The following is a 27,734-nucleotide window of genomic DNA, read 5'->3' as shown; positions in this document are numbered from 1 at the left end:
GCTATTTAACTGCTACTGTTTAACAAGGACTGATTTAAATTGTGTTTGCACAACAAATGTTTTGGCGCTTTTGTTCATGTGGGAGAATATTCCAATAAAGGTGCACTACACACTACTTTTGAATTCATTATTGGGCTTTGCGTATACAATGCAGTTAATCGCGATTAATCGGAGAAATAGTGCGATTAACTTCGATTAAACTTTTTAATCGTTGCCCAGCCCTAATATATATATATATATATATATATATATATATATATATATATATATGTGTGTGTGTGTGTGTATGGGGAACCTGCTCGTCAATTTATGTTTCATCTGACATCAAATGGACAAAAATAAGACCTTCTGGAGGTAAGTTACGTGGTGGTCGGATGAAACAAAAAGTGGAGCTGTTTGGCCAAAGTACCGAGCAATAGGTTTGGAGGAGAAAAGGTGAGGCCTTTAATACCAGGAACACCAAACCTACCGTCAAGCATGATGGTGGTAGTATTACGCTCTTGGTCTGTTTTGCTGCCATTGGAACTGGCGCTTCAAACGGGACAATGATTCCCGGGCGCGGCCACCACTGCTGCTCATTGCTCCCCTCACCTCCCAGGGGGTGATCAAGGGTGATGGGTCAAATGCAGAGAATAATTTCGCCACACCTAGTGTGTGTGTGTGACAATCATTGCTACTTTAACTTTCATTTAATTACTTGTAATGCTCTTTAATGACATGCGGAAACCCTGTAAACAAACTGAGTTGCTTTAGAACAGGATTACTGTTAAAGTGGTGTTGGAGTGCATCATAATATTATTAGCCTGCAGGAAATGATCCAGCATCCTTTGTGCCACTCTTGGCTGTTTATCAGTGACAGCAAGCAGGGAGCTGCTGTACTTCTGCGAGGTCGGCCTCACATCCAGCAAAGAACTCTTGCAGCAGCAGCAGCAGCGACAAGATGGATCCTTATTTCAGAGGTCAGTAGAACATTGAATCATCTAATAGCAGGACATTAACTGTAGCTTCTGCTTAAATACATCACACATTGATACACACTATATTCATCATGTGGAGAATCTTTTTACAGTTATGCCTTTTGGGCCAGCTGACCGACGTCAACATGATCGCTTGTTGGCCAAATCCAAACAGAATCTCGATTGCTCTTTCGCCAAATACATCCGACTGGACCGTAATAAAGGATTACGGCTAATTAATCAGTCGCTCCGAGATCATGAGGGCTTTTTTGAAAAAATAAATATTCCCTAAATTTGCATCAGCTGGAATTTTGCCTATTCAATAAACAAAATGTCCAGGAAAAAAGCTAAAGTTATTTGAGCTCTGCAAAGACATCAGTTTACCAAGAAGCAAGGCTGCGCTACTAACAGGAGAGAGAGAGAGAGAGAGAGAGGGAGAGTGAGAGAGAGAGAGAGAGAGAGAGAGAGAGAGGGAGGATGAGCAAACTCCGGATGAGCTGATTGTGAACAGGAATTTTTTAGTTAAAAGGCAGTAATACAGCATCAATCACAAAATAAAACATTTGCAGAGTGGCCTTTGACAATAAGACAAATACAAAAAGAAATAGTGACCTGGGCAACACAATTAATTAATCAGTTCCTTCAAGATTACAACTGTTATTACTATGAGACTGATGTGTAATAATCCATCCATCCATTTTCTACCACTTATCCGGGCTTGGGTCGCGGGGGCAGCAGCCCAAGTGGTCCCGTTCATCGCTGCTTGCAGCTTTAATTTTCAAGTATTCCACCGAGTGAATATTTTTACTGATATTCATGAATCAACAAAAAAAAACTAACATTGTAACAAAACGTACTGTCGATACGAATTAAATCTTTGACACGATATCATGTGCAGGTGTGGTGCGGATGATACTGATGGTGTCCGTGCCGCCCCTGCTGACTTGCAACACCACCTGTCCCGGCCCATGCCGCTGCGAGCGCCAGGCGAAGGTCTTGTGCGTGGGTGGCACCATCACCGACATCCCGCAACAACTGCCTCTTCACACGTACACGCTGATGCTGCACAACACCGCCATGCACGCCATAAACGAGCACAGCCTGGGTCGAAAGGACCTGATGACCCGTTTCAGTCTGACTGCCAGCCACCTCCGCACCATCCACCCCCGAGCCTTTTACGCCGCGCCGCAGCTCAAGTCCGTCAAGCTGTCTTTCAACGACCTGGCCTGGCTTCCTGCGAGAGTCTTCAGGCCTCTGGCCGCTCTGGAGGAGCTCCATTTGGATCGGAACCAACTGGGGAACATTACGGCGGACTTGTTTGAAGGCCTCGTCGCTTTGGAGAATTTGGACTTGAGTCACAACAACCTGTCCAGTCTTGCGTCCGGGGCTTTCAGTGGACTGACGAACCTCACTGAACTGAAGATTGTAAATAACTTCTTAAAGATGATTCCGCCGTTGAGCTTTCGCTCCTTGACTAAGCTTCAGCTGCTGCTCTTGTCTTATAACAAAATAGAGAGTCTAGAACCAGGGATCTTTGATGGACTAGTGAACCTCCAATATCTACAACTGCACTACAACCAGATTTCTAATATCCCTCAACAGGTCTTCTGGTCACTAAGGAGCTTGAAGAACCTCACTCTGTCATCCAACCAACTTCAACTTGTCCCTGAGAGAAGCTTCTACTCCATGCCCAGGTTGTCCAAGCTGACTCTGTACAACAACCCGCTCGTATCGTTCCCGGATGAGTTGATGGGACACATGCCAGAAATGCGAGAGTTTTACTTGTACTACACGAACCTCACCTCGGTGCCGGCAAATCTGTTCGCAAACATGTCCGGGTTGCTCGACCTGAACCTCCATTTGAACGGGAGGCTTCGAGAGTTGCCTTCGGGTGTGTTTTGCTGCCTTCCTGAACTTCGGAAGCTCTCCCTGAAATCCAACAACCTCCAGGCACTTGAGCCGCATCTTTTCTCCGGACTGAGCAGCTTGAGGACGTTGCTCCTCAATGACAACCAACTGGAGAACCTACCAAGGAACATATTTCAGGAGCTTGGACTGCTGGCGATGTTGGATTTGATGACGAACAGGCTCAGCAATCTCCCAGAAGACATTTTCCGGTCCAATCCACTCCTTAAGGTGAAGCTGAGTAACAATCCGTGGGACTGCACCTGTAGCATCCAAGGGTTTGCCGGATGGGTTCGACAGAACAAGCAAGCGGTTCCTGATAACGAAGACGTGATATGTTACAGTCCACCGTATCAAGCTCTCCGTACCCTTGACTCTCTGCGGGACGAGGACTTCAACATCTGCAATGTTACAACACCTCCTCTGGTCTGTGCTCCAACTACCACAGCTCTTAAAAGCAGCCAACTAGTCACCACCCCAACAGAAACAGCGCCATCTAGTCCCCCACCGCATGAGACTCCACCAACCTACGACGTTTCACCGCCATTTTATGACAAACTGGTAATCGAAGAGAGGCCGGACTTTGTTCACCACAACCACCACGATGGTTGGGTGTATGTGTGGTTTCTGCCCTCCAACGCAGCCTTGGCTGGGTTCCTCATGTTCGGTCACATCCTCCTTGTGGCCACAGGTTTCTTTCTCATCCTTTCCGCCATTTACGCCATGCACCGCCTCAACAAGAGGGTGGAGGAGCTACGGGATTCGTTTGCACACATTGAGGGATAATGCGGTATCCGACAAAAGTGAGCACAACCCTGGTATTTCAACAAGCCGACCCAACTGATTTTTTCTTCTGGTACTGTCTGGTATTGCCTACGCAGACTCGTAAGCAAGGCCTAGCAATACCAAAGTGTATATTGTACCATCCTGGAAGAGTCGGTGTTGCAAGGGGTTCTGGGTATTTGCTCTGTTGTGTTTATGTTGTGTTACGGTGCGGATGTTCTTCCGAAATGTGTTTGTCATTCTTGTTTGGTGTGGGTTTACAGTGTGGCGCATATTTGTAACAGTGTTAAATTTGAAAAACCGGCCACCCTCAGTGTGACCTGTATGGTTGTTGACAATCTATTTACTACCGCGCTCTCTGTCTCTCACACCTTCACAATTTGTTTTGGATTTGAACCCCATCTTAAGCCTGAACGTACATTGAAAATAAACGCGACCTTGATACAAAACGCCCGACATTTTGTGGTATTTAAGAAACCCCGCCCAGACAGCCCGGACAGTCCCGCAAAAGAGGACATGTCCGGGGAAAAGAGGACATATGGTCAGTTGAGTGTGAATATAGTAATGATGAATACAAAATATGTAATATTCGGTATGGATTCAAATTGTTTTGTTCACAAACGTGTGGTTTTGCAACAATTTCACACTTCCTCTTTAAAAGAGAACACAGATATTTTCTAAAAGTGCAAGGAAAGCAGTTTGCGAAAATGTTCTTACCTCACGCCGAGGAAAATGAGCGTATACATGTGTCAGGCTCAAACACTGATGACATTTAATAATCAGACAAGAAGCAAGGAATCTTGCAGAGACAAGAGTTCAATTTGGCTCATGAGGAGACACGTGTTTTCGCCAGTATTCTGGGTACAGATCCAAACTACGTTTTAAAAGTCAAGCCCGCGCGCCGACTCTATTTATTAGGAAGGTCCTGTTACGTCACTGAAGCTGTCGCTGAGGGAAGGGGGTAATCTCGACAACTCCAGCTGGACACAATATATGATTATAGAATAAATAAAAATGAGTTGAGTCTCGGCAGGGTTCTTGAGGGTGCATGGGAGTTTGCCCAACCAGTCTACATGTGCTTTGTGGACTTGGAGAAGGCATTCGACCGAAGTCCTGTGGGGAGTGCTCAGAGAGTATGAGGTATCGGACTGTCTTATTGTGGCGGTCCGCACCCTGTATGATCAGTGTCAGAGCTTGGTCCGCATTGCCGGCAGTAAGTGGGACCTGTTTCCAGTGAGGGTTGGACTCCGCCAAGGCTGTCGTTTGTCACCGATTCTCTTCATAACTTTTATGGACAGAATTTCTAGGCCCAGTCAGGGCGTTGAAGGGTTCCGGTTTGGTGGCTGCGGGATTAGGTCTCTGCTTTTTGCAGATGATGTGGTCCTGATGGCTTCATCTGGCCAGGATCTTCAGATCTCACTGGATCGGTTCGCAGCCACCGGGATGAGAATCAGCACCTCCAAGTCCGAGTCCATGGTTCTCCCCTGGAAAAGGGTAGATTGCCATCTCCGGGTTGGGGAGAAGTCCCTGACCCAAGTGGAGGAGTTCAACTACCTAGGAGTCTTGTTCACGAGTGGGGGAAAACTGTATCGTGAGGTCGACCGGGCGGATCGGTGCGGCGTCTTCACTAATGCGGACGTTGTATCGATCCGTTGTGGTGAAGAAGGAGCTGAGTCGGAAGGCAAAGCTCTCAATTTACCGGTCGATCTACATTCCCATCCTCACCTATGGTCATGAGCTTTGGGTCATGACCGAAAGGACAAAATCACGGGTACAAGCGGCCCAAATGAGTTTGGGTCTCTCCCTTAGAGATAGGGTGAGAAGTTCTGCCATCCGGGAGGAACTCAAAGTAAAGCCGCTGCTCCTCCACATGGAGAGGAGCCAGATGAGGTGGTTCGGGCATCTGGTCAGGATGCCACCCGAGCCCCTCCCTAGGAAAGTGTCAAGATCACGTGTACAAGCGGCCCAAATGAGGTTCCTCCACCGGGGGGCGGGGCTCTCCCTTAGAGATAGGGTGAGAAGCTCTGCTATCCGGGGGGAGCTCAAAGGATCTTCAGCTCTCACTGGATCGGTTAGCAGCCGAGTGTGAAGCGACCGGAATGAGAATCAGCACCTCCAAGTCCGAGTCCATGGTTCTCGCCCGGAAAAGGGTGGAATGCCATCTCCGGGTTGGGGAGGAGACCCTGCCCCAAGTGGAGGAGTTCAAGTACCTAGGAGTCTTGTTCACGAGTGAGGGAAGAGTGGCTGGTGAGATCGACAGGCGGATCGGTGCGGCGTTTTCAGTAATGCGGACGCTGTATAGATCCATTGTGGTGAAGAAGGAGCTGAGCCGGAAGGCAAAGCTCTCAATTTACCGGTCGATCTACGTTCCCATCCTCACCTATGGTCATGAGCTTTGGGTCATGACCGAAAAGACAAGATCACGGGTACAAGCGGCCAAAACGAGTTTGGGTCTCTCCCTTAGAGATAAGTTGAGAAGCTCTGCCATCCGGGAGGAACTCAAAGTAAAGCCGCTGCTCCTCCACATGGAGAGGAGCCAGATGAGGTGGTTCGGGCATCTGGTCAGGATGCCACCCGAGCGCCTCCCTAGGAAAGTGTCAAGATCACGGGTACAAGCGGCCCAAATGAGGTTCCTCCACCGGGGGGCGGGGCTCTCCCTTAGAGATAGGGTGAGAAGCTCTGCTATCCGGGGGGAGCTCAAAGGATCTTCAGCTCTCACTGGATCGGTTCGCAGCCGAGTGTGAAGCGACAGGGATGAGAATCCGCACCTTCAAGTCCGAATCCATGGTTCTCGCCCGGAAAAGGGTGGAGTGCCATCTCCGGGTTGGGGAGGAGACCCTGCCCCAAGTGGAGGAGTTCAAGTACCTAGGAGTCTTGTTCACGAGTGAGGGAAGAGTGGATCGTGAGGTCGACAGGCGGATCGGTGCGGCGTTTTCAGTAATGCGGACGCTGTATCGATCCGTTGTGGTGAAGAAGGAGCTGAGCCGGAAGGCAAAGCTCTCAATTTACCGATCGATCTACGTTCCCATCCTCACCTATGGTCATGAGCTTTGGGTCATGACCGAAAGGACAAGATCACGGGTACAAGCGGCCCAAATGAGTTTGGGTCTCTCCCTTAGAGATAGGGTGAGAAGCTCTGCCATCCGGGAGGAACTCAAAGTAAAGCCGCTGCTCCTCCACATGGAGAGGAGCCAGATGAGGTGGTTCGGGCATCTGGTCAGGATGCCACCCGAACGCCTCCCTAGGAAAGTGTTTCGTGCATGTCCGACCGGTGGGAGGCCACGGGGAAGACCCAGGACCCGTTGGGAAGACTATGTCTCCTGGCTGGCCTGGGAACGCCTCTGGGAGGGGCTGGACGAAGTGGCTGGGGAGAGGGAAGTCTGGGCTTCCCTGCTTAGGCTGCTACCCCCGCGACCCGACCTCGGATAAGCGAAAGAAGATGGATGGACATTCATATTTTTCACAATAAATATACATCACTCTTTGTTCCTGTATTGCGTCCGTCATTGTTTCTTCGGACCGCGATCTAACTTTGGATATTCTCAACCAACCGGTCAACTATTTCCACTGGAGCACAATTAACGGCAGACACCACAAATTCCATAACTTGGAAAGGGATCACACACAATAGGCCGTGAAAAAGTGAGTCGGCTCCCAAGTCCGTTTCCATGACAACGGGTGATTAGGAATTTCCAGTAGGCTGGTTTTACACAACAGGAGGTGTAAAGCCGCTCTCTCTCTCACACACACACACACACACACACACACACACACACACACAATGACAAAGGAGGAAATAGTTTAGAAGAAAACAAGCGGAAATATTAAAAGGAAAGCAGAACTTCGACTCACGTTTGATCGGACTTGAAAACCCAGAGAGTCAAAAAAGTGTCAACTTAAGAGTTCTAATGACAGACGACTTAAACTGGCAGCGACTTTTCGACCGACATCCATCCATTTCCTACCGCTTGCCCGACAATAACTGAAAAAAATGTCTGTTGTGTCAGCCTGTTGTAATGTTGAGAGGTCGGGGGTGGGAAGTGGCCTAGATTCTGGACTATGAGTGTCAGAATAATTGTATCGAAGTTATCACAAAACTTTGTGTTACGTTGCGTTCAGCTGCCCCGCGAGAGGACAAAAGCCGTCTTTGATCCTTGTAAAACTCCACTGTGTACCATGGGAAGCGACATGAAGGCGTTGGTTTCTTTCTTCTATTGTAGTCCACAGGAATATTTTGTCTTGACCCGAGATCTACAAAGCGTAGAGGAAGCAGGACCTGACTGCCCTCCAGGCACCTTTTCTGTGGACTGACCTTTTCTTTGAAAGGCGATGGCTGTTTACGACCCCCCCTCCCTTAGAAACAGCTGTTGCCATGTAATCAGGGAAAGTCCAAATAAAAGAGGCGTACGATCTCTCATCAGAGCATAGTGGGACTGTACAAAGAGTCCAGTCCAGACGTTTCTCCTCAATTGAGCCAAATTGGTTGTTTAATTCCTTGCTTCATGTCTTGTTTAATAGATGTCATCAGTGTTTGAAGCTGACAATAAGGCGCTACTTTTTTAATACACTTTGAACCCAAACATCGCGGCTAATTTATGGATTTCTCTTTGTCCAACAGCCATAATGCAAATAGTTAAAAGCTGTGGTGTGTCGTCAGGGCCTTCTCGGCTGTAGGGTAGTACGGTATCGCGGTACTAGTATAGTGAATAATGAATCATCTAAACAGCAAAAACATGGAGAAACTGCTGATGGGGTGTAGACGGAGAAGTAGCTGGAAGGAGATACCCTCGAAGTCCACTCTCTAAGGTAAATACTGTACATTACTTCATCAAACTACTGCAGAGGTGTCAAACGGGGCCACATGGCAGTTATGTTTGGCCCAAAAGGGCCGCTTCTAACAGTGAATATTATTGTTATACCATTTTTTCTCTCATTTCATTAGTAGATTTGTTTTAAACCTCAAAATGTAGTGTATATTACTGTAAATGGAAAAACAAAACTGATGTTTTTATGGTTAAAAAAAATAAATGCAGCTCAGTTACCAGAATTTTACTGTAAAATTTTAAATTTGTTCTTTTTACTCTAAATTTAAAAAAAAAATGCAATTTTACAGAAACATTTTGGTACCTGAGCTACCAGGTTGTTTTTCGATGTATTGCTGAAAAAGCCAAAACAGCATCACAGTTTATTACAAAGAAAAAAGGACTGTTTTTTACATTTAGAGAAAAATGCTGTAAAAAAAAAAAACCCAGTAAATTTCACGATTGTACCATAAAATCTATTGCTACTTTTACATTGCACAATTTGAAATAATTATTATTAGAATTTATATCTGTTTAAAAAAATGGTTTGAATGTTTGATATACAATTGTACGGTATACCGGTACCAGTATAGGACGGCGATACTAATTAATCATATTCGGAACTATACCGCGTCTAAAAAGTACAAATAAAGACAATAATAACATTTTTGTGGTCTCCTTTATTTATAAAAGTATCAAAATACACTTTGATACCGGTACCAAAATATTGGTGTCGGGACAACCCTAGTTTGTACAGTATATATATATATACATATATATATATATATATATATATATATATATATATATATACACATACATATGTATATTAACATATATATATATATATATACATATATATATATATATATATATATATATACACATACATATGTATATTAACATATATATATATATATATATATATATATATATATATATATATATACATATGTATAAATAGATATATACACACATATATATGTATGTGTATATATATATATATATATACACATACATATGTATATTAACATATATATATACATATGTATAAATAGATATATACACAAATATATATATATATTTGTATATGTGTGTGTATATATGTATGTATATATATATATATATATAAACATATACATATATATATATACAAACACACACACACATACATATACGTGCGTATATATATATATATACATATATATATGTGTGTGTGTGTGTGTATATATATATATATATATATATATATATATATATAAATATATATATATATATATATTCCGAGCGCAATGATGTCACATTATTAATATGAACATTTTTAGACAATATGATTTGCCTGAGTGGCTAAGAGACACCGAGAGTAACAAGCGGTAGAAAATGGATTAGAAAGAATCAGATTTTCAAAAATCTTTAAAAAAAATAAATAATATATCTATTTTTTTACTTGGGACTTCCCGCGGGCCATAGTTTGGGGACGCCTGTGCTGGACTGTATGCTATTAGCAGCTACACAACAGCTAAGCACAACTGCTAGACTTACATGATCATCACTGAACAATAAAGTGTGACATTAGTCAACATAAACAAGTTGTCAAATAAATAATTTTTCATGATCTGTGGTCTGGATTATGTTTTTTATTTTCAATCTAAGACTTCTTCAGTTCCTGATTTTTGTGCACCCTTGTTTGTTTTGGTTACCATGGTTACTTATTATTTCCACCTGCTTCTGATTAGTGTTCACCCGCTCACCTGCTGCCTGAGCACTAATTACAGGCATTATTTAAACCTGCCCTTCCCTCCAGTGAGTGCTGGAGTATTGTTTACTGTCTTTTTTTTTTGGAAGCTGAGAGCTATTTCCTGGATCCCGACTTCTGTCCCTGTTTGCTGTTTCCTGGTTTGTGTTTTCCTTGCCTTTTTTTTTTCCGGAACATTAAAAGCATGTTTTTCTCTGCATCTTGGGGTTCGTCACCACCACTCCCTGACATAATTGCATATCACTTACACAAACAAAGTCTCCAAGGCAGAAGCATATTAGAAAGCATCCAGTAACAAACGTGTCTGCATCATAATCTTAACTTCATGAATTATTGTGGCCACTATGTCGCAGAATAACAATTACCACTCCACTTCAATTTGAAGCCAGCACAAGTCCATTCCAGGTGGTTCATAATAAAAAATAAGTTTTCATACTTACCATTGTTTTGTTTAACTCATTTCACTCCATCAAACCTTTTTAAACAATCCACACTACAAAATAATGTAAGATTCCTACTGATATTGTTCAGTGGATAAGAGTACACACATTTTTTCCAAACTGTGCCTTTCTGTACACAACATAGAGTGTGTGTAGTGTTACTGAGGTTGTGTGTATGCATTCCAACATCTGTACGTTACTGCAACTCCACCCTCGCTATCTGCACTTGGTAGGAGTTTGTTTAGGTTCCAACCTGCTGCTCAGCCTCCCTTATAGACTGTAGCTTAAAACACCATCATTTTCCTTCCAGAAACACCAAATATGTGGATTTAAAATCACTTCATATTGTCTACTGCTCACTAGTGTTACATATCTGACTTACTGTGCAGAAATATGGGAAATTACTAATAAAGTACACTTTATTAAACTAACTATGTTACAAATAAGTTCAGTCATAATAATACATAATGTTGGATGTATCGAACATAAACACTTTATGTCATCAAAATGATTACATTTAATGGTTTGGTGCATTTGCAAACAGTTAAAATGATGTAAACTATCATCTGCTACCCTAAAATGTACAAAAATTATTCTCAATTAAAGAGGAGAAATATAACTTTAGAGGAAAATCTCATTTAATAAATTTGTATGAACGTCCAACTCTCAAAACCCTTAACACAGGGTTGTCCAAACTTTTTGAGTTGGGCTTAAAACATTTGGCAGGGGGCCGAAAGCAGACTACTTGTAAAGTAAAAAAAAAAAAAATATATATATATATATATATATATATATATATATATATGGAGATATGTTGATTGGCAACACTAAATTGGCCCTAGTGTGTGAATGTTGTCTATCTGTGTTGGCCCTGCGATGAGGTGGCAACTTGTCCAGGGTGTACACCGCCTTCCGCCCGATTGTAGCTGAGATAGGCGCCAGCGCCCCCCGCGACCCCAAAAAAGAGAATAAGCGGTAGAAAATGAATGGATGCATGTATATGTAAATGTATATATATATATATATATATATATATATATATATAGTATAGCTCGGTTGGTAGGGCGGCTGTGCCAGCAACTTGAGGGTTCAAGGTTCAATCCCCGCTTCCGCCATTCTAGTCACTGCCGTTGTGTCCTTGGGCAAGACACTTTACCCACCTGCTCCCAGTGCCACCCACACTGCTTTAAATGTAACTTAGATATTGGGTTTCACTATGTAAAGCGCTTTGAGTCACTAGAGAAAAGCGCTATATAAATATAATTCACTTCACTTCACTATATATATATATATATATATATATATATATATATATATATATATATATATATATATATATATATATATATATATTAGGGGTGTGGGGAAAAATCGATTCAAATTCGAATCGAATCGTTTGTGTTGAGCGATTCAGAATCGATTCTAATTTTTAAAAAAATCTATTTTTTTTTCCATTTAAATTTTTTTCAATCAATAATACACACCACTTCACAGCAATACCATAACAATGCAATCCACTTCCAAAACCAAAGATGACCCAGCAACAGTCAGAACTGCAATAAACAGAGCAATTGAGAGGAGACACAAACACCACACAGAACAAACCAAAAGTAGTGAAACAAAAGTGAATATTATCAACAACAGTATCAATATTAGTTATAATTTCAGCATAGCAGTGATTAAAAATCCCTCATTGACATTATCATTAGACATTTATAAAAATAATAAAAAAGAACAATAGTGTCACAGTGTTTTACACTTGCATGGCATCTCATAAGCTGGACAACACACTGTGTCCAATGTTTTCACAAAGATAAAATAAGTCATATTTTTGGTTCGTTTAATAGTTAAAACAAATGTACATTATTGCAATCAGTTGATAAAACATTGTCCTTTACAGTTATAAAAGCTTTTTAAAAAAAAATTCTACTACTCTGCTAGCATGTCAGCAGACTGGGGTAGATCCTGCTGAAATCTATGTATTGAATGAATACAGAATCCTTTTGAAGGGGGAAAAAAATCGTTTTTGAATCGAGAATGGTGTTGAATTGAAAAAAAAAAATCGATATATTATCGAATCGCGACCCCAAGAATCGATATTGAATCGAATCGTGGGACACCCAAAGATTCGCAGTCCTAATATATATATATGTATATACATATATATATACATACATGTATACATTTATATATATACATACATATATACACACAAACATATATATACAAATATATATACTATATATGTATTTATGTACATATATGTATATATGTACATATATGTACATGCATGTATGTATTTTTGTATATATATGTATGTACATATGTCTATGTATGCATGTATGTATGTGGATGTATGTATTAAAATGCATGTATACATACGTATATATGTATGTAGTGTGTATATATATATATATATATATTATGTCTGTGTTTATCCATATATATACAAACATAAAGTAATAATTTCTTATTTCACGCATGAAGTGGGATGCAGGTGGGCCTGGTTGGGCTATATTTATAGCTAGAATTCACTGAAATTCAAGTAATTCTATATGTGTGTATATATATAATACAGAGTCTCGGAAAACTGGCGTGCACAAGCGATCCCTCAGAAAGCTGGCGTGTACATCACTTGTGCACGCCAGCTTTCCGAGACTCTTATTTTGTTAGCGCAGGCAGCATGAAGCAGGGCTTTTATTGTGAAGATAGGAAATGTGCAGTCGGCCTTTAGAGTTTTGACGGAAGGGACGGCGCGAAAGTCTGTTGAAATAAAAAGTGTTTCTCGCCTTCCTCTCTGTCATTTTTTCATAATAATGAACTGGCAGCAGCCAGCATCATCTCACAAGACCCTCGGGTGCCGTGAATGTCAATCAAGCAAGCTACGGAATTTGCCGCCAATGTTTTTCTTGTAAAGTGTATGGAAGCTGGATGAATTAGATGCCAAAAACCAACCACTTTCATGTGGTATTGTACAGAAAGGACAACTTTTTTTCTCCTCCATTTGAAAATGTGGGCGTTATCATCATTACTGTCTGATTCCAATCAATGCAAGTCATCAGAATCAGGTAATACACCAACTTATATTCTTGTCTTTGTGAAAGAAAGACATCTATATGTGTTACACATGCTTGTATTATCATTAAACACATTTAACTTGTTTACAAAAATGTCTCTTTCATAAATAAATAAATATAAATGATATATATAAATGAGGTAGATCCCCTCGAGTTGGTCAATTGAAAAGTAGCTCGCCTGCAGAAAAAGTGTGGGCACCCCTGGTTTAAGGTTTTACTACTTACGTATAAAATACTACACGGTCTAGCTCCATCCTATCTTGCCGATTGTATTGTACCATATGTCCCGGCAAGAAATCTGCCTTCAAAGGACTCCGGCTTATTAGTGATTCCCAAAGCCCAAAAAAAGTCTGCGGGCTATAGAGCGTTTTCATTTCGGGCTCCAGTACTCTGGAATGCCCTCCCGGTAAAAGTTCGAGATGCCACCTCAGTAGAAGCATTTAAGTCTCACCTTAAAACTCATTTGTATACTCAAGCCTTTAAATAGACTCCCTTTTTAGACCAGTTGATCTGCCGTTTCTTTTCTTTTTCTCCTATGTCCCACTCTCCCTTGTGGAGGGGGTCCGGTCCGATCCGGTGGCCATGTACTGCTCGCCTGTGTATCGGCTGGGGACATCTCTGCGCTGCTGATCCGCCTCCGCTTGGGATGGTTTCCTGCTGGCTCCGCTGTGAACGGGACTCTTGCTGCTGTGTTGGATCCGCTTTGGACTGGACTCTTGCGACTGTGTCGGATCCATTATGGATTGAACTTTCACAGTATCATGTTAGACCCGCTCGACATCCATTGCTTTCCTCCTCTCCAAGGTTCTCATAGTCATCATTGTCACCGACGTCCCACTGGGTGTGAGTTTTCCTTGCCCTTATGTGGGCCTACCGAGGATGTGGTAGTGGTTTGTGCAGCCCTTTGAGACACTAGTGATTTAGGGCTATATAAGTAAACATTGATTGATTGATTCCCATCACTGTTAGAATGGCACTATCTCTTCATACATCACACAATATATCTACAAAACTATTGTCCACCTCCAAAGACTTCCTCCCCACAAAATCTCGACTTGGACACAACATCTGTTTCCTGCAACTGCGTCACCAAGAAAAAAAAAGGTAGAAAAGCTGCAGTAATTGCAAGCACATTGCTGGTGCAGGGCCGTGCACTGAAAGCTGAGGGTGGGGCTTGCCTTGACCCATGGAACAAAAATGTGAGGCTGAGGGGTTGTTGGGAAAGTGGATGACCACGGGAAGCACCGGCCACACATTTCACCGGGGACACAAAAAAGAAGCGGACAAAAAGGATTTTTAGTGATGACGAAGAAGATGTGATGGAAGCGTAGCAGGATTTGTGAGAAGAAGGCAGGGCGTGCATTTGAGATAACAGCAAGTAGCACTCTTCTCACTTCCTCGCCTGCCGCCGGCCAAGGTAAGTACGCACAACGCCGCGAGTGCCAAGTTAGGCTTTGAAATGTTTGAAATCGCAGCGTCTGATTGTGATGACGGCGCGTAACAGCTAAGTTTTGCTCTTTTTTTCGTTTGATAAGAGTTGATATTCTGCAGTGAACATAACAGGAGTGTTTTCTACCTTACTTACCACCAGGGATATTTTAAAGTAACACTTTTTATAGAGAATTTCCGTCAATACAATGGAAAAAATGTGGTATATCATTCTAATTTCTAGTTAAAATATCTTAAACTTTAAACGAGTCACAATATGACTTGTTTTAAGGGAAAAAATACTACTTTTGAGCAGACACAATATGTTTTGGATGCTTGAATATAATTTCTTATTTCACGAAATCATACCAAGATAATTTTGGCACAATACTTGTATTCATTGAGTATTTAGGATCAGGGAGAAACTCTATTGTTGAAGTATCAGTATGAGCTGCCAAGAGGTGACCATACACCTAAAAACTACATGACATGCTAAAAAAAAACAGTTGATATTCTGCAGTGAACATAACAGGAGTGTTTTCTACCTTACTTACCACCCGGGATATTTTAAAGTAACACTTTTTATAGAGAATTTCCGTCAATACAATGGAAACAATGTGGTATGTCATTCTAATTTCCAGTTAAAATATTTTAAACTTTAAACGGGTCACAATAGCACTTGTTTTTAGGAAAAGAAAACTACTTTTTAGCAGACACAAAATATGCTTGAATATAATGTCTTATTTCAAGAAATTATACCAAGACTTTTTTGACATTTTTTTTTTGCACATTACAAGCAAAAATAAATTGTATTAATGTTTTAGTCTTTTTAAGAGGGACTTTTTCCCCTAGAATCCCAGATTTCCCCGAGAATGTTTAGATAGATCGATAGACCGACGGACCGATCGACGGACCGACGGGCCGACCGACCGACGGGCCGACCGACCGACGGACCGACCGACCGACGGACCGACCGACCGACCGACCGACCGACCGACAGACGGACGGACGGACCGACAGACCGACCGACGGACGGACCGACCGACGGACCGACGGACAGACCGACCGACCGACCGACGGACCGACCGACCGACGGACAGACGGGCCGACCGACCGACGGACCGACCGACCGACGGACCGACCGACGGACCGACCGACGGACCGACCGACGGACCGACCGACGGACGGACCGACCGACGGACGGACCGACCGACGGACAGACCGACCGACGGACAGACCGACCGACCGACCGACCGACGGACCGACCGACGGACCGACCGACGGACGGACCGACCGACGGACGGACCGACCGACGGACAGACCGACCGACGGACAGACCGACCGACCGACCGACCGACGGACCGACCGACCGACCGACGGACCGACCGACCGACCGACGGACCGACCGACAGACCGACGGACCGACCGACAGACCGACGGACCGACGGACCGACCGACCGACGGACCGACCGACCGAACCGACCGACCGACCGACCGACCGACCGACGGACCGACGGACAGACCGACCGACGGACAGACCGACGGACAGACCGACCGACGGACGGACCGACCAACAGACCGACCAACAGACCGACCGACGGACCGACGGACAGACCGACCGACCGACGGACCGACCGACGGACCGACCGACAGACCGACCGACCGACCGACGGACAGACCGACCGACCGACCGACCGACCGACGGACCGACCGACCGACCGACGGACGGACCGACCGACAGACCGACCGACGGACAGACCGACAGACCGACCGACGGACAGACCGACCGACTGACCGACGGACAGACCGACCGATAGATAGATAGATGGATAGTACTTTATTGATTCCTTCAGGAGAGTTCCTTCCGGAAAATTAAAATTCCAGCAGCAGTGTACAGAGTTGAGATCAAATAAAAAAAAATCAAAAAGTAAATAATGGGGGTTTAAATGGAAACAAAATAGAGAAATATTACAATAAGAATAAAAAATAAAAAAAATGAAAAAGTTTGTCAATACAATGGAAAAAATGTAGTATATCATTCAAATTTCTAGTCAAAATATCTACACAATCCCCGGAATAGGACTTTTTCTTTTAGGAAAAACATACTACTTTAGAGCAGACACTAAATATGTTTTTAAAGCTTGAATATAATGTCTTATTTCAAGAAATCATACCAAGACAATTTTGACCTTTTTTTTTACACATTAGAAGCAAAAATAACTTGTATTAGTGTTTTACTCTTTTTAAGAAGGGCCTTTTCCCCGACATGAATATTCATGACACTGCCGTTCGGTATAGCTCGGTTGGTAGAGTGGCCGTGCCAGCAACTTGAGGGTTGCAGGTTCAATTCCCGCATTCGCCATCCTAGTCACTGCCGTTGTGTCCTTGGGCAAGACACTTTACCCACCTGCTCCCAGTGCCACCCACACTGGTTTGAATGTAACTTAGATATTGGGTTTCACTATGTAAAGCGCTTTGAGTCACTAGAGAAAAAGCGCTATATAAATATAATTCACTTCACTGCCGTACAAGAACAATATATTTGCCCAAAGGGCTGGACAAGATGGATTAAAAAACACAATATTTGCACGATACATAATATGCTAGAGATGTCCAATAGTTGCTTTGGTGGGTGTATATTGTAGTGTCTCGGAAGAGTTAGTGCTGCAAGGGATTCTGGGTATTTGTTCTGTTGTGTTTATGTTGTGATACGGTGCGGATTTTCTCCCGAAAGGTGTTTGTCATTCTCGTTTGGCTATTGACAACTCTACTTTATAGTGAAGTATAAATACTTTATTATTTTCCACTACTCCTTTCTGCTCAATCACGCCCTTGCAGAAAAGAGGTCAGATAAACTCAAGTGGAACTTTTTTGGGGGGAGTCATTTGGACATTTGGGGAGAGATCCTGTGCTGGTGTCAAGGGTCTGGGAAAAAGTCTTAGTCGGGGGAAATTTATCACTTAATTTCCGGGTGGGTTTGCATTCAGGAAGACACATTTATCAGAAGCAAAAGTCTCTCTGCAAAGAAACAGGTCAGCACATGAATGCAAACGAACAACCGAGCTCGCAACCCGTCAAACTTTCCAAACCCACGAGCCACAACGGTGAATGTGTGGTGTAGAAGTAGGTCAGAGTCTGGCACGGCCTAGTCCTTAGACACATCTTGTGGTAAAACCGGAAGAAGAGACTCAACCTTTAATCTGCTGTAGTTTACTTTGTACGACGGCAACTTACAGGATGCAGTTGTCGTAGAGTTGAACTACGGCACAGCCAACACAGAAAACTGCAATGAAAAAGGAGTTCAGAACATTTAGGTAGGCTGACCATATTGTGAAACCCCAAAAAGAGGACAAATATATGCATGCCAAGGCCGGGACTAGGTGAACATTTGTCAATGATACTTGAACTTGCTTTATGAATAATATATTTATTTAAATCAGGGGTCTCAAACACCTTAATATGAAAGTTTAACGTTAGTGCGGCCCGCAAGTTTTATACAAATGGCGCTTGACAGCGTTGTGTTTCAAAACTGAAGGAATATACCAATCACGGTGTGGTATATGGCTCTCGAGGGCCGAACATTGACGTCACTTGCATGATGCTTTTCCACTGGACCCGCACGCGCTCTTCCTACCTCTGTCCCTCCCTTGCTCGCCCGCCTGCTCTCTCTCACTTTTTCTCTCGCTCCCCTGGCGGTGCTGTAAACAGTCCAGGCTGGGGAGACGAGCGGGCCGGTAGCTTCCGAAGCACTCCGCGGAAGGACCGAGCAACAATACAAAACTGTGGTGCACTGGACCCCAGCGCTGATACTCCCAACAGAGTCGCTGGGCGAATCGGACGTGTAACACGTTAGTCGTGGTGTTAGCCTCTTTAGGGCTAATTGTGCTACCGTAACTGTAAACTCCACGGCGAGTAAAGTGCACTTGTTATTCGTGAGAATATACTTATTTTAAGGGATTTTTTTGGGTTCATTGAAGTTAGCTGATTTTACTTGTTTTGGAAAGTCTCGACAGGTCAAATGTTCACGTTCTATTGGCATATTATTTTTGGATTGTTTTTTTCTTGTTTTGAACACTGACGGTTTGCAGTGCAAGGACTAGAGCAGAGGTGTAAAACTCGTTTTAGCTCAGTGTTTCAAAAACACAATGAAGAACAAACTGAAGTTAGACTTCATCTCAGTGTACCTAAAAAAAAGCAATTCAATTTTAAATCTTAGGTCGTCTCGTATTGAACAAAAAACTAAATAAAGCATAAATAAAAACGCTTCCATGTATCATCTATCTCATTTGTCATTTCCAAAGTTCACTTTTTAAAAAATTTTCACAGAATGATATCAATGTGCAGAGTCTCATGCAGCATTTTAAGTGAGAATACCGATTTATTATTTTACTCCCGTTTGTTTTACGATGGGTCGAGGGGGAGTAGTCGCAGCCCCCGCTTTACCTTCTACCTCTTGCTTGGCACATTTGCTTGCCTAACAGAATTGCTATTGCGACATCCAGTGGACACATTTAGAACAGCAGTTTCTTTTACTTAAAAAAATGCAGCTCAATTTTACAATTTGCAAACTCATCTCCGATCCGCCTGTCGATCTCACGATCAACTCTTCCCCCACTCGTGAACAAGACTCCTAGGTACTTGAACTCCTCCACTTGGGGCAGGGTCTCCTCCCCAACCCGGAGATGGCACTCCACCCTTTTCCGGGCGAGAACCATGGACTCGGACTTGGAGGTGCTGATTCTCATTCCGGTCGCTTCACACTTCACACACTTCACACTTCAGTAATGCGAACGTTGTATCAATCTGTTGTGGGGAAGAAGGAGCTGAGCCGGAAGGCAAAGCTCTCAATTTACCGGTCGATCTACGTTCCCATCCTCACCTATGGTCATGAGCTTTGGGTCATGACCGAAAGGATAAGATCACGGGTACAAGCGGCCCAAATGAGTTTCCAGGTCTCTCCCTTAGAGATAGGGTGAGAAGCTCTGCCATCCGGGAGGAACTCAAAGTAAAGCCGCTGCTCCTCCACCTCAAGAGGAGCCAGATGAGGTGGTTCGGGCATCTGGTCAGGATGCCACCCGAACGCCTCCCTAGGGAGGTGTTTAGGGCACGTCCAAACGGTAGGAGGCCACGGGGAAGACCCAGGACACGTTGGGAAGACTATGTCTCCCGGCTGGCCTGGGAACGCCTCGGGATCCCCCCCTGGATTGAATGGATGATTGGATGTTTATCATCAACGGTCTAGAGATTGATACAGGGAAACCACCAAAACGCCGGAAAGTTAGCTAGGTAGCAAACTGGAGTTAATTTTAAGATAATGATGGTCAACGAAGCTAAGAAATATTTTTTTTATTGCAATCTATTTAAATTGTTATTTTATGGATATTGCAAACATGATTGAAAAAAGTACCTTTGATATTGTGTAAAAGATATTTTACAAAAACGGGAAAAAAAAGAAATGATGTAAGTCATTACCTTACTAGCTTAAAGACAGAAAACTAAAATGAAAATCCAAATGCTCGTAATATAAGGAGTTGGTCAAGATCTGTACTGGAATCCAACTACTAAGTACCTCCTGTATATTCTGATGGACTGATTCATTTTCCATACCGCTTGTCCTGTTTGGTGTCACAGCTTAGTGAAGTGAAGGGAATTATATTTATATAGCGCTTTTCTCTAGTGACTCAAAACACTTTACATAGTGACACCCAATATCTAAGTTACATTTAAACCAGTGTGGGTGGCACTGGGAGCAGGTGGGTAAAGTGTCTTGCCCAAGGACACAACAGCATTGACTAGGATGGCAGAAGCGGGAATCGAACCTGCAACCCTCAAGTTGCTGGCACGGCCGCTCTACCAACCGAGCTATGCCGCCCCAGAACCAGCTTAGCTGGAGCCTATTCCAGCTGACGTAGGGCAAGAGGTGCTGAACTGGTCTCCAGTCGATCACTGGACATATACAAACTAGCAGTTTTAGGGTCTGATGTTCACACAAAATGCATGTTTTTGGGATGTGGGAGGAAAACAGAAAACTAACCGTAGTAAAACCTGGCCAGCACGGTGGGAAGATGCTAACACTACACAGGTTTGACCAAGATTCAAACCTAGAACATCCTGACTTTGAGGCAGATGTGACAAACCACATTGAAACTGTGCTGGCAAAATAAGTGTATTGAACCCCAATACTGCTGATAATCCACTAAATGTTGCCCTGTCTTGTTCTTTTTTCTAGGGACAAAATGCTCCTTCCATTCATCTTTCAAGTGCTCCTGCTTCTGTGCTCCCTCACTGTTGCTGTTCAGACGTGTCCTGGTGGATGCCAATGTGAAGGCAACCAAATCTTATGCATTGGAATCTCAGATGTCCCTCCCTTTCCTCCATCTACCACTGCTATCTACCTTTCCAATTGTAGCATCTCCTCTCTGAAACCAGAGGCCCTTACTTCTCTGTCAGATGTCTTGAGCATTTGGCTTGAAAACTGTACTTTGGGGGAAGTTCAACCCGGCACGTTTGATTCCACTGTGAACCTTCAGTCTTTAGTGGTTACTGGAACAGAACTGCAAGATCTTCCAGAGGCCTTGTTCCAGAATCTTCCGAAGCTTGAGACTCTGAAAATGAACAGCAACAAGATCCTCCTACTCCGACCAAAATGGTTCTTCCAAATCAAAAGTCTTACTGCCCTTGATCTGAGTAAGAACCAGTTGACCTCAATACCAGTGGAAACCTTTAACCCTCTGAAAGAACTGGAGTACCTTTTGCTAGCAGGAAATTCTATTGGTGGGCTACCAAGTGGGGTATTCAAGGGGCTTTCGAAGCTCAAGTACATTCGGCTAAACAAAAATTTAATAGTAGAATTTCCTAGCGGAAGTTTTGACGGCCTTGAAAACCTGACAGAACTTTCCCTACAAGACAATCATATCACTCATCTCCAGCACGACCTGTTCTCAAAGACTCCCAACCTCCAAAAGCTGTTCCTTTCCAACAACAAACTGAGAACTCTCCCACAAGGACTCTTCTTACATCTTCCCCTCCTAGCTCAGATATCCTTGTATGAAAACCAGTTGGAAAGTTGTAGTCCCGGTGTGTTTGGTCCCATGGCCCTGCAGGAGTTGTGGCTGTATGACAACAAGCTGAGACAAGTAGAGGATGACACCTTTAAAAATTTGACTCAGTTGCGACTCTTGGTGCTCAGCCGTAACCAGATTAGCGATGTGTCTACCAATGCCTTCCAAGGGTTGGAACAGATAGGAGAAATATCACTTCACACAAATCTGCTGAGGACTTTGCACGCTGGAACATTCCAAGGTCTTCCTCGGCTGGTAAACATTTCCTTGGAGCACAACTTCATCAGTCATCTACCTGTTGGTTTTCTCAAAGGCTTGAGTCACTTGGGACAGATTGACCTGAAAAACAACTCCCTTCAAAACCTGCCACAGGAAATTCTAGATGCCATCTCTGTGGCAGAAGAGATACTTCTGCAGCAGAACCCCTGGAGGTGTGACAAGGACATCCTGCCTCTGAAGAACTGGCTGACAAAGCACCCATCCAAAACCAACCAGACCCAAGTGGTGTGTGACTCTCCTCTCAGTCTGAGTGGGGAGATAATTGTCATGCTGACAGAGGAGGACTGGATGCTGCAGAGTTCCACGCAGCTGACACCACTGACCTCGACGGAGAAGAGGAGCAAACCACCTGCTGTAAACACCACGTCTTCCACGGAGAACGGCAAGGGACCAGTTTCTAACCGTACTTCGGTCATCCTGATTGTCATCGCAGTTGTGGCCACAGTCATCATCAGCGCCGCCATCATCGGATGTGTTTGCTGGAGAAAGAACAAGAAAGGAAGGGGAAATATTGGACACAGGAGTAGGAACTCTGTGTTGTAGATGAATGTCCGACCTAATCGAGTCAAAGCACCAAATTGCACACTGGAACGCCGACATAGGATGTCTTTTTTGCATTTAAAAGTGACTCATTTACTGCACACCTGTAACAACCAGCATGCACTTTGGTGTCTACATCAGGAGGCGTCAACATGGAAGTAAATTAACACAGGATACAAGAATATGTATCTTTTCCAAGGCCTGTTTTTAAGACAAAAAACGTTTGCATCAGCAGTAAAGAGGATATCCATCAATCCATCCACCCATCTTCTTCCGCTTATCCAAAGGTTGGTTCATGGGGCCAGCAGCTCTCCCCAGGCACTTGGTCCAGCTCTTCCCGGAGGATCCCGAGGCATTCCTAGGCCAGCCGGGGTCCATAGTCTTACCAATAAGTCCTGGGTCTCCCCCGTGGCCTCCTACTGGTTGGACATGCCCTAAACACCTCCCTAGGGAGGCGTTCGGGTGGCATCCTGACCAGATGCCCGAACCACCTCATCTGGCTCCTCTCCATGTGAAGGAGCAGTGGCTTTACTTTGAGCTTCCCCCGGATGGCAGAGCTTCTCGCCCTATCTCTAAGGGAGAGACCCGTCACCCAGCGGAGGAAACTCATTTGGGCCGCTTGTACCCGTGATCTTGTCCTTTCGGTCATAACCCAAAGCTCATGACCATTGGTGAGGATGGGAACGTAGATCGACCGGTAAATTGAGAGCTTTGCCTTCCGGCTCAGCTCCTTCTTCACCACAACGGATCGATACAGCGTCTGCATTACTGAAGACGCCGCACCGATCCATCCGCCTGTCGATTTCACGATCCACTCTTCCCTCACTCTTGAACAAGACTCCAAGGTACTTGAACTCCTCCACTTGGGACAGGGTCTCCTCCCCAACCCAGAGATAGCACTCCATCCTTTTCCGGGCAAGAACAATGGACTCAGACTTGGAGGTGCTGATTAAATCTCTTAAAATGTATTATATTAATAGTTATATCTCGAATGACACCCTGTTTGTGTCCTAGCTACGCAGGACTGTCTCAGAAATTTAGAATATTGTGATAAAAGTCCTTTATTTTCTGTCATGCAACTAAAAACATGAAAACGTCATACATTCTGGATTCATTACACATCAACTGAAATATTGCAAGCCTTTTATTATTTTAATATTGCTGATTATGGCATACAGCTTAAGAAAACTTAAAAATCATATCTCAAAAAAAACTAAGTAAAAAAAAAAGATTTATAACAGTAAAACAAAATCAAACATTTGAAAATGTCTTACTGCACTCAGTACTTGGTTGGGAGTCTTTTTGCACGGAATACAGCATCAATGCGGCGTGGCATGGAGGCAATCAGCCTGTGGCATTGTGGAGGTGTTATGGATGCCCAGGATGCTTCAATAACGGCCTTTAGCTCATTTGCATTATTGGGTCTGGTGTCTTTCAGCTTCTTCTTCACAATACCCGACAAATTCTCTATGGGGTTCAGGTCAGGGGAGTTGGCAGGCCAATGGAGGACAGTAATGCCATGGTCAGTACACCAGTCACTGCTGGTTTCGGCACTGTGGGCAGGTGCCAGATCATGCTGGAAATTGAAATCATCAACGACTGGAACGACTGGAAGTAAGGAAAGGGAAATCATTCGGCGCCACCTGCTGGTTTGTGCGTAGAAATCTCATGACCTTTAATATTAGACAATGCGCCCGACTGCAACTGAGATAGGCTCCAGCACCCCCTGGGACCCCAAAAAAGGGACAAGCGGTAAAAAATGGATGGATGGATGGATATGCCTTTTTCAGACTGTTTGCCATGTTTGCATATACTCTCGTATTCGGGCCTATATGGGTCTCTTTCCTGTGGGTAAATTCCCAATTATTGTTTTTCAAATTAAATGTTCTCTTGAGAACCAGTGTCCTCTGCAGTGGACATTTATTTACGGTCCATTTTTTTGGTCCGAGATACATTTTTCAACACAATTTAAATGTCCACAACATAACAAGTATATACATTTGATTATTTACATTTGACTATTTATAATCCGGGGAGGTGGGATGCGGTGGGGGGAGGGTGTTAGTCTAGGGTTGTAGTTGCCTGGATGTGTTCTTTTAGTGCGCTTTTGAAGGAGGATAGAGATGCACTTTCTTTTTCACCTGTTGGGAGTGCATTCTATATTGATGTGGCATAGAAGGAGAATGAGTTAAGACCTTTGTTAGATCGGAATCTGGGTTTAACGTGGTTTGTGGAGCTGCCCCTGGTGTTGTGGTTATGGCAGTCATTCACATTAAGGAAGTAGTTTGACATGTACTTCGGTATCAGGGAGGTGTAGCGGATTTTATAGACTAGGCTCAGTGCAAGTTGTTTTACTCCGTCCTCCACCCGGAGCCAGCCCACTTTGGAGACGTGGGTAGGAGTGAGGTGTGATCTGGGGTGGAGGTCTAGAAGTAACCTGACTATCATGCTCTGGGATGTTTGGAGACTACATTTGGGGTACCAGGAGGTGCAAGCGTCATCGAAAAAGGGTTGAATGAGGGTTGCCGCTAGAATCCTCATGGTGCTTTTGTTGACCAGAGGAGATTCTGTAGAGGAATTTCAGTCGTTGGTTGACCTTTTTTATTAACTTGGTTGCCATTTTATCACAGGAAAGATTAGCCTCTCGAATGGAACCTACAGTAGGTAGGTGACCTCATCTTTCCTGGTGATAACAATGTCACCCACTTTTCAATCAATCAATCAATCAATGTTTACTTATATAGCCCTAAATCACTAGTGTCTCAAAGGGCTGCACAAACCACTACGACATCCTCGGTAGGCCCACATAAGGGCAAGGAAAACTCACACCCAGTGGGACATCGGTGACAATAATGACCCAGTGGGACGTCGGTGACAATGATGACTATGAGAACATGATACTGTGAAAGATCAATCCATAATGGATCCAACACAGTCGCGAGAGTCCAGTCCAAAGCGGATCCAACACAGCAGCGAGAGTCCCGTTCGCAGCGGAGCCAGCAGGAAACCATCCCAAGCGGAGGCTGATCAGCAGCGCAGAGATGTCCCCAGCCGATAAACAGGCGAGCAGTACATGGCCACCGGATAGGACCGGACTCCCTCCACAAAGAAGAGTGGGACATAGAAGAAAAAGAAAAGAAACGGCAGATCAACTGGTCTAAAAAGGGAGTCTATTTAAAGGCTAGAGTATACAAATGAGTTTTAAGGTGAGACTTAAATGCTTCTACTGAGGTGGCATCTCGAACTGTTACCGGGAGGGCATTCCAGAGTACTGGAGCCCGAACGGAAAACGCTCTATAGCCCGCAGACTTTTTTTGGGCTTTGGGAATCACTAACAAGCCGGAGTCCTTTGAACGCAGATTTCTTGCCGGGACATATGGTACAATACAATCGGCAAGATAGGATGGAGCTAGACCGTGTAGTATTTTATACGTAAGTGAAGTCACTGACTTTCTTAAAATAGGATGGATTCCGTTTTACCCAAGTGTATGGATAGTTTATTGTCAGCAAGCCAGGTGCAAATTCTGCAGAGTTCAGCACTGAGGATTTTTTTACACCAGTGACTTGTCATTGCCGGACACCAGCAGGAGCCGAGTCATCCCAAAACAAGAACAATTCACAGTCGCATGCTGATGACATGTCGTTTACGTATATTCCTCTATTATATTCCGAGGTCTAATGCAGTACTTATGATTCTTGATTGTTTTTTATGGGTGTTTTGTTTGTAGATGACGTCAGGATCACAATGACAGATGTCCAAATCCGAATTGTATCCTTTTATTAAATTAGTCGACATTGGACACAATAAAATACTAATGGTGGTGTGGTGGTTGCCACATGTGCCTTTAGAGCAGGCCTGGGCAATTATTTTGACTTGGGGGCCACATTTAGAGAAAAAAAATGTGTCTGGGGGCTGGTATATCTATTTTTAGGGACTAAAGGATATGTTAGGATAGATCTTTATTGTCATTGCACAAGTACAACAAAATGTCATTTTTGGCACAGTCCCGCTAAGAGCAGACATACGTTACAGGGGGGGGACAAGACGAGACCGCCAACGGATCAGCCACTTACGGCGCTCCTTAAAAAGGTGAGAAAAGGGTGACATTGGGAGAGGGGGGGAGTAAAAAAAATATCAGTCCAAGGCTAAACCCTCAGGAGGGGTCCAGACTGAGTCCAAGGAAAAAAACCTCCATAGCAAAGCACATATACATATTACAACATACATCTCAAGATATCTAGTAACAGAGGGAAGGTAGTTCAAGGTCATGGTGGTTGGCCGCAGCTTTTAGGCGCTGACCATCATTCATCACCCCTATGGGATTTGCGTCGAGGGCGTTGGGTTGGGGGGGGTGTATGTGTGGTGTATATTTTTGTGGATGTGTGTGTGTGTTAGCTCGCAGTGTGTCTCTGTTCCGCGGCCTTGATGTATTGTGCAGTCGCTAGTCCAAAGTCAACAACAACAGGTGAGTGTCCCTGAAAGACAAAAAGGGAGTTTATTGTGTCTTCGCTGCGCTGTCCTTCAGGAGAGTCTCGAAGCCAGGGAAACAATCCAAGTTAGAATGATTTTGTTTGCGGGTGAAAATAAAATTTGCTTTTCACCCAAAATTGTCTATGACTGGTCCTCATAACTGCGGGGTAGACAGTCCGATGTAATCCACAGGTCTTCCCGCATCCTCCAATCATTTGTGGCAGCTTTGGGGTACT

At 43.9% G+C, this 27,734-nt stretch overlaps 2 protein-coding genes across 2 annotated transcripts in view; both read left to right on the top strand.

The window, feature by feature from the left end:
* Positions 1 to 833: 833 nt before the first annotated feature.
* The window catches only part of LOC133540955 (uncharacterized), a 41,472-nt gene continuing 14,571 nt past the window's right edge, over positions 834 to 27,734 (top strand). The window contains exons 1-3 of the mRNA XM_061884041.1: positions 834 to 959; positions 1,855 to 3,644; positions 21,447 to 23,010. Of these exons, the coding sequence (XP_061740025.1) occupies positions 941 to 959; positions 1,855 to 3,644; positions 21,447 to 23,010 (3,373 nt within the window). The 5' untranslated portion in view covers positions 834 to 940. The remainder of the gene's footprint in view (positions 960 to 1,854; positions 3,645 to 21,446; positions 23,011 to 27,734) is intronic.
* LOC133540448 (leucine-rich repeat-containing protein 15-like) lies at positions 14,866 to 24,928 on the top strand. The gene is made up of 2 exons (XM_061883055.1): positions 14,866 to 15,136; positions 21,377 to 24,928. Exon 2 carries the CDS (start codon positions 21,384 to 21,386, stop codon positions 23,028 to 23,030), a length of 1,647 nt encoding a protein of 548 aa, XP_061739039.1. The 5' UTR covers positions 14,866 to 15,136; positions 21,377 to 21,383; the 3' UTR covers positions 23,031 to 24,928.

The sequence above is a fragment of the Nerophis ophidion genome, linkage group LG22, assembly GCF_033978795.1.
Source record: "Nerophis ophidion isolate RoL-2023_Sa linkage group LG22, RoL_Noph_v1.0, whole genome shotgun sequence".
Classification (NCBI taxonomy): Eukaryota; Metazoa; Chordata; class Actinopteri; order Syngnathiformes; family Syngnathidae; genus Nerophis; species Nerophis ophidion.
The sequence above is the reverse complement of the archived record's forward strand: the minus strand, read 5'-3'. Positions and strand labels throughout refer to the sequence as shown.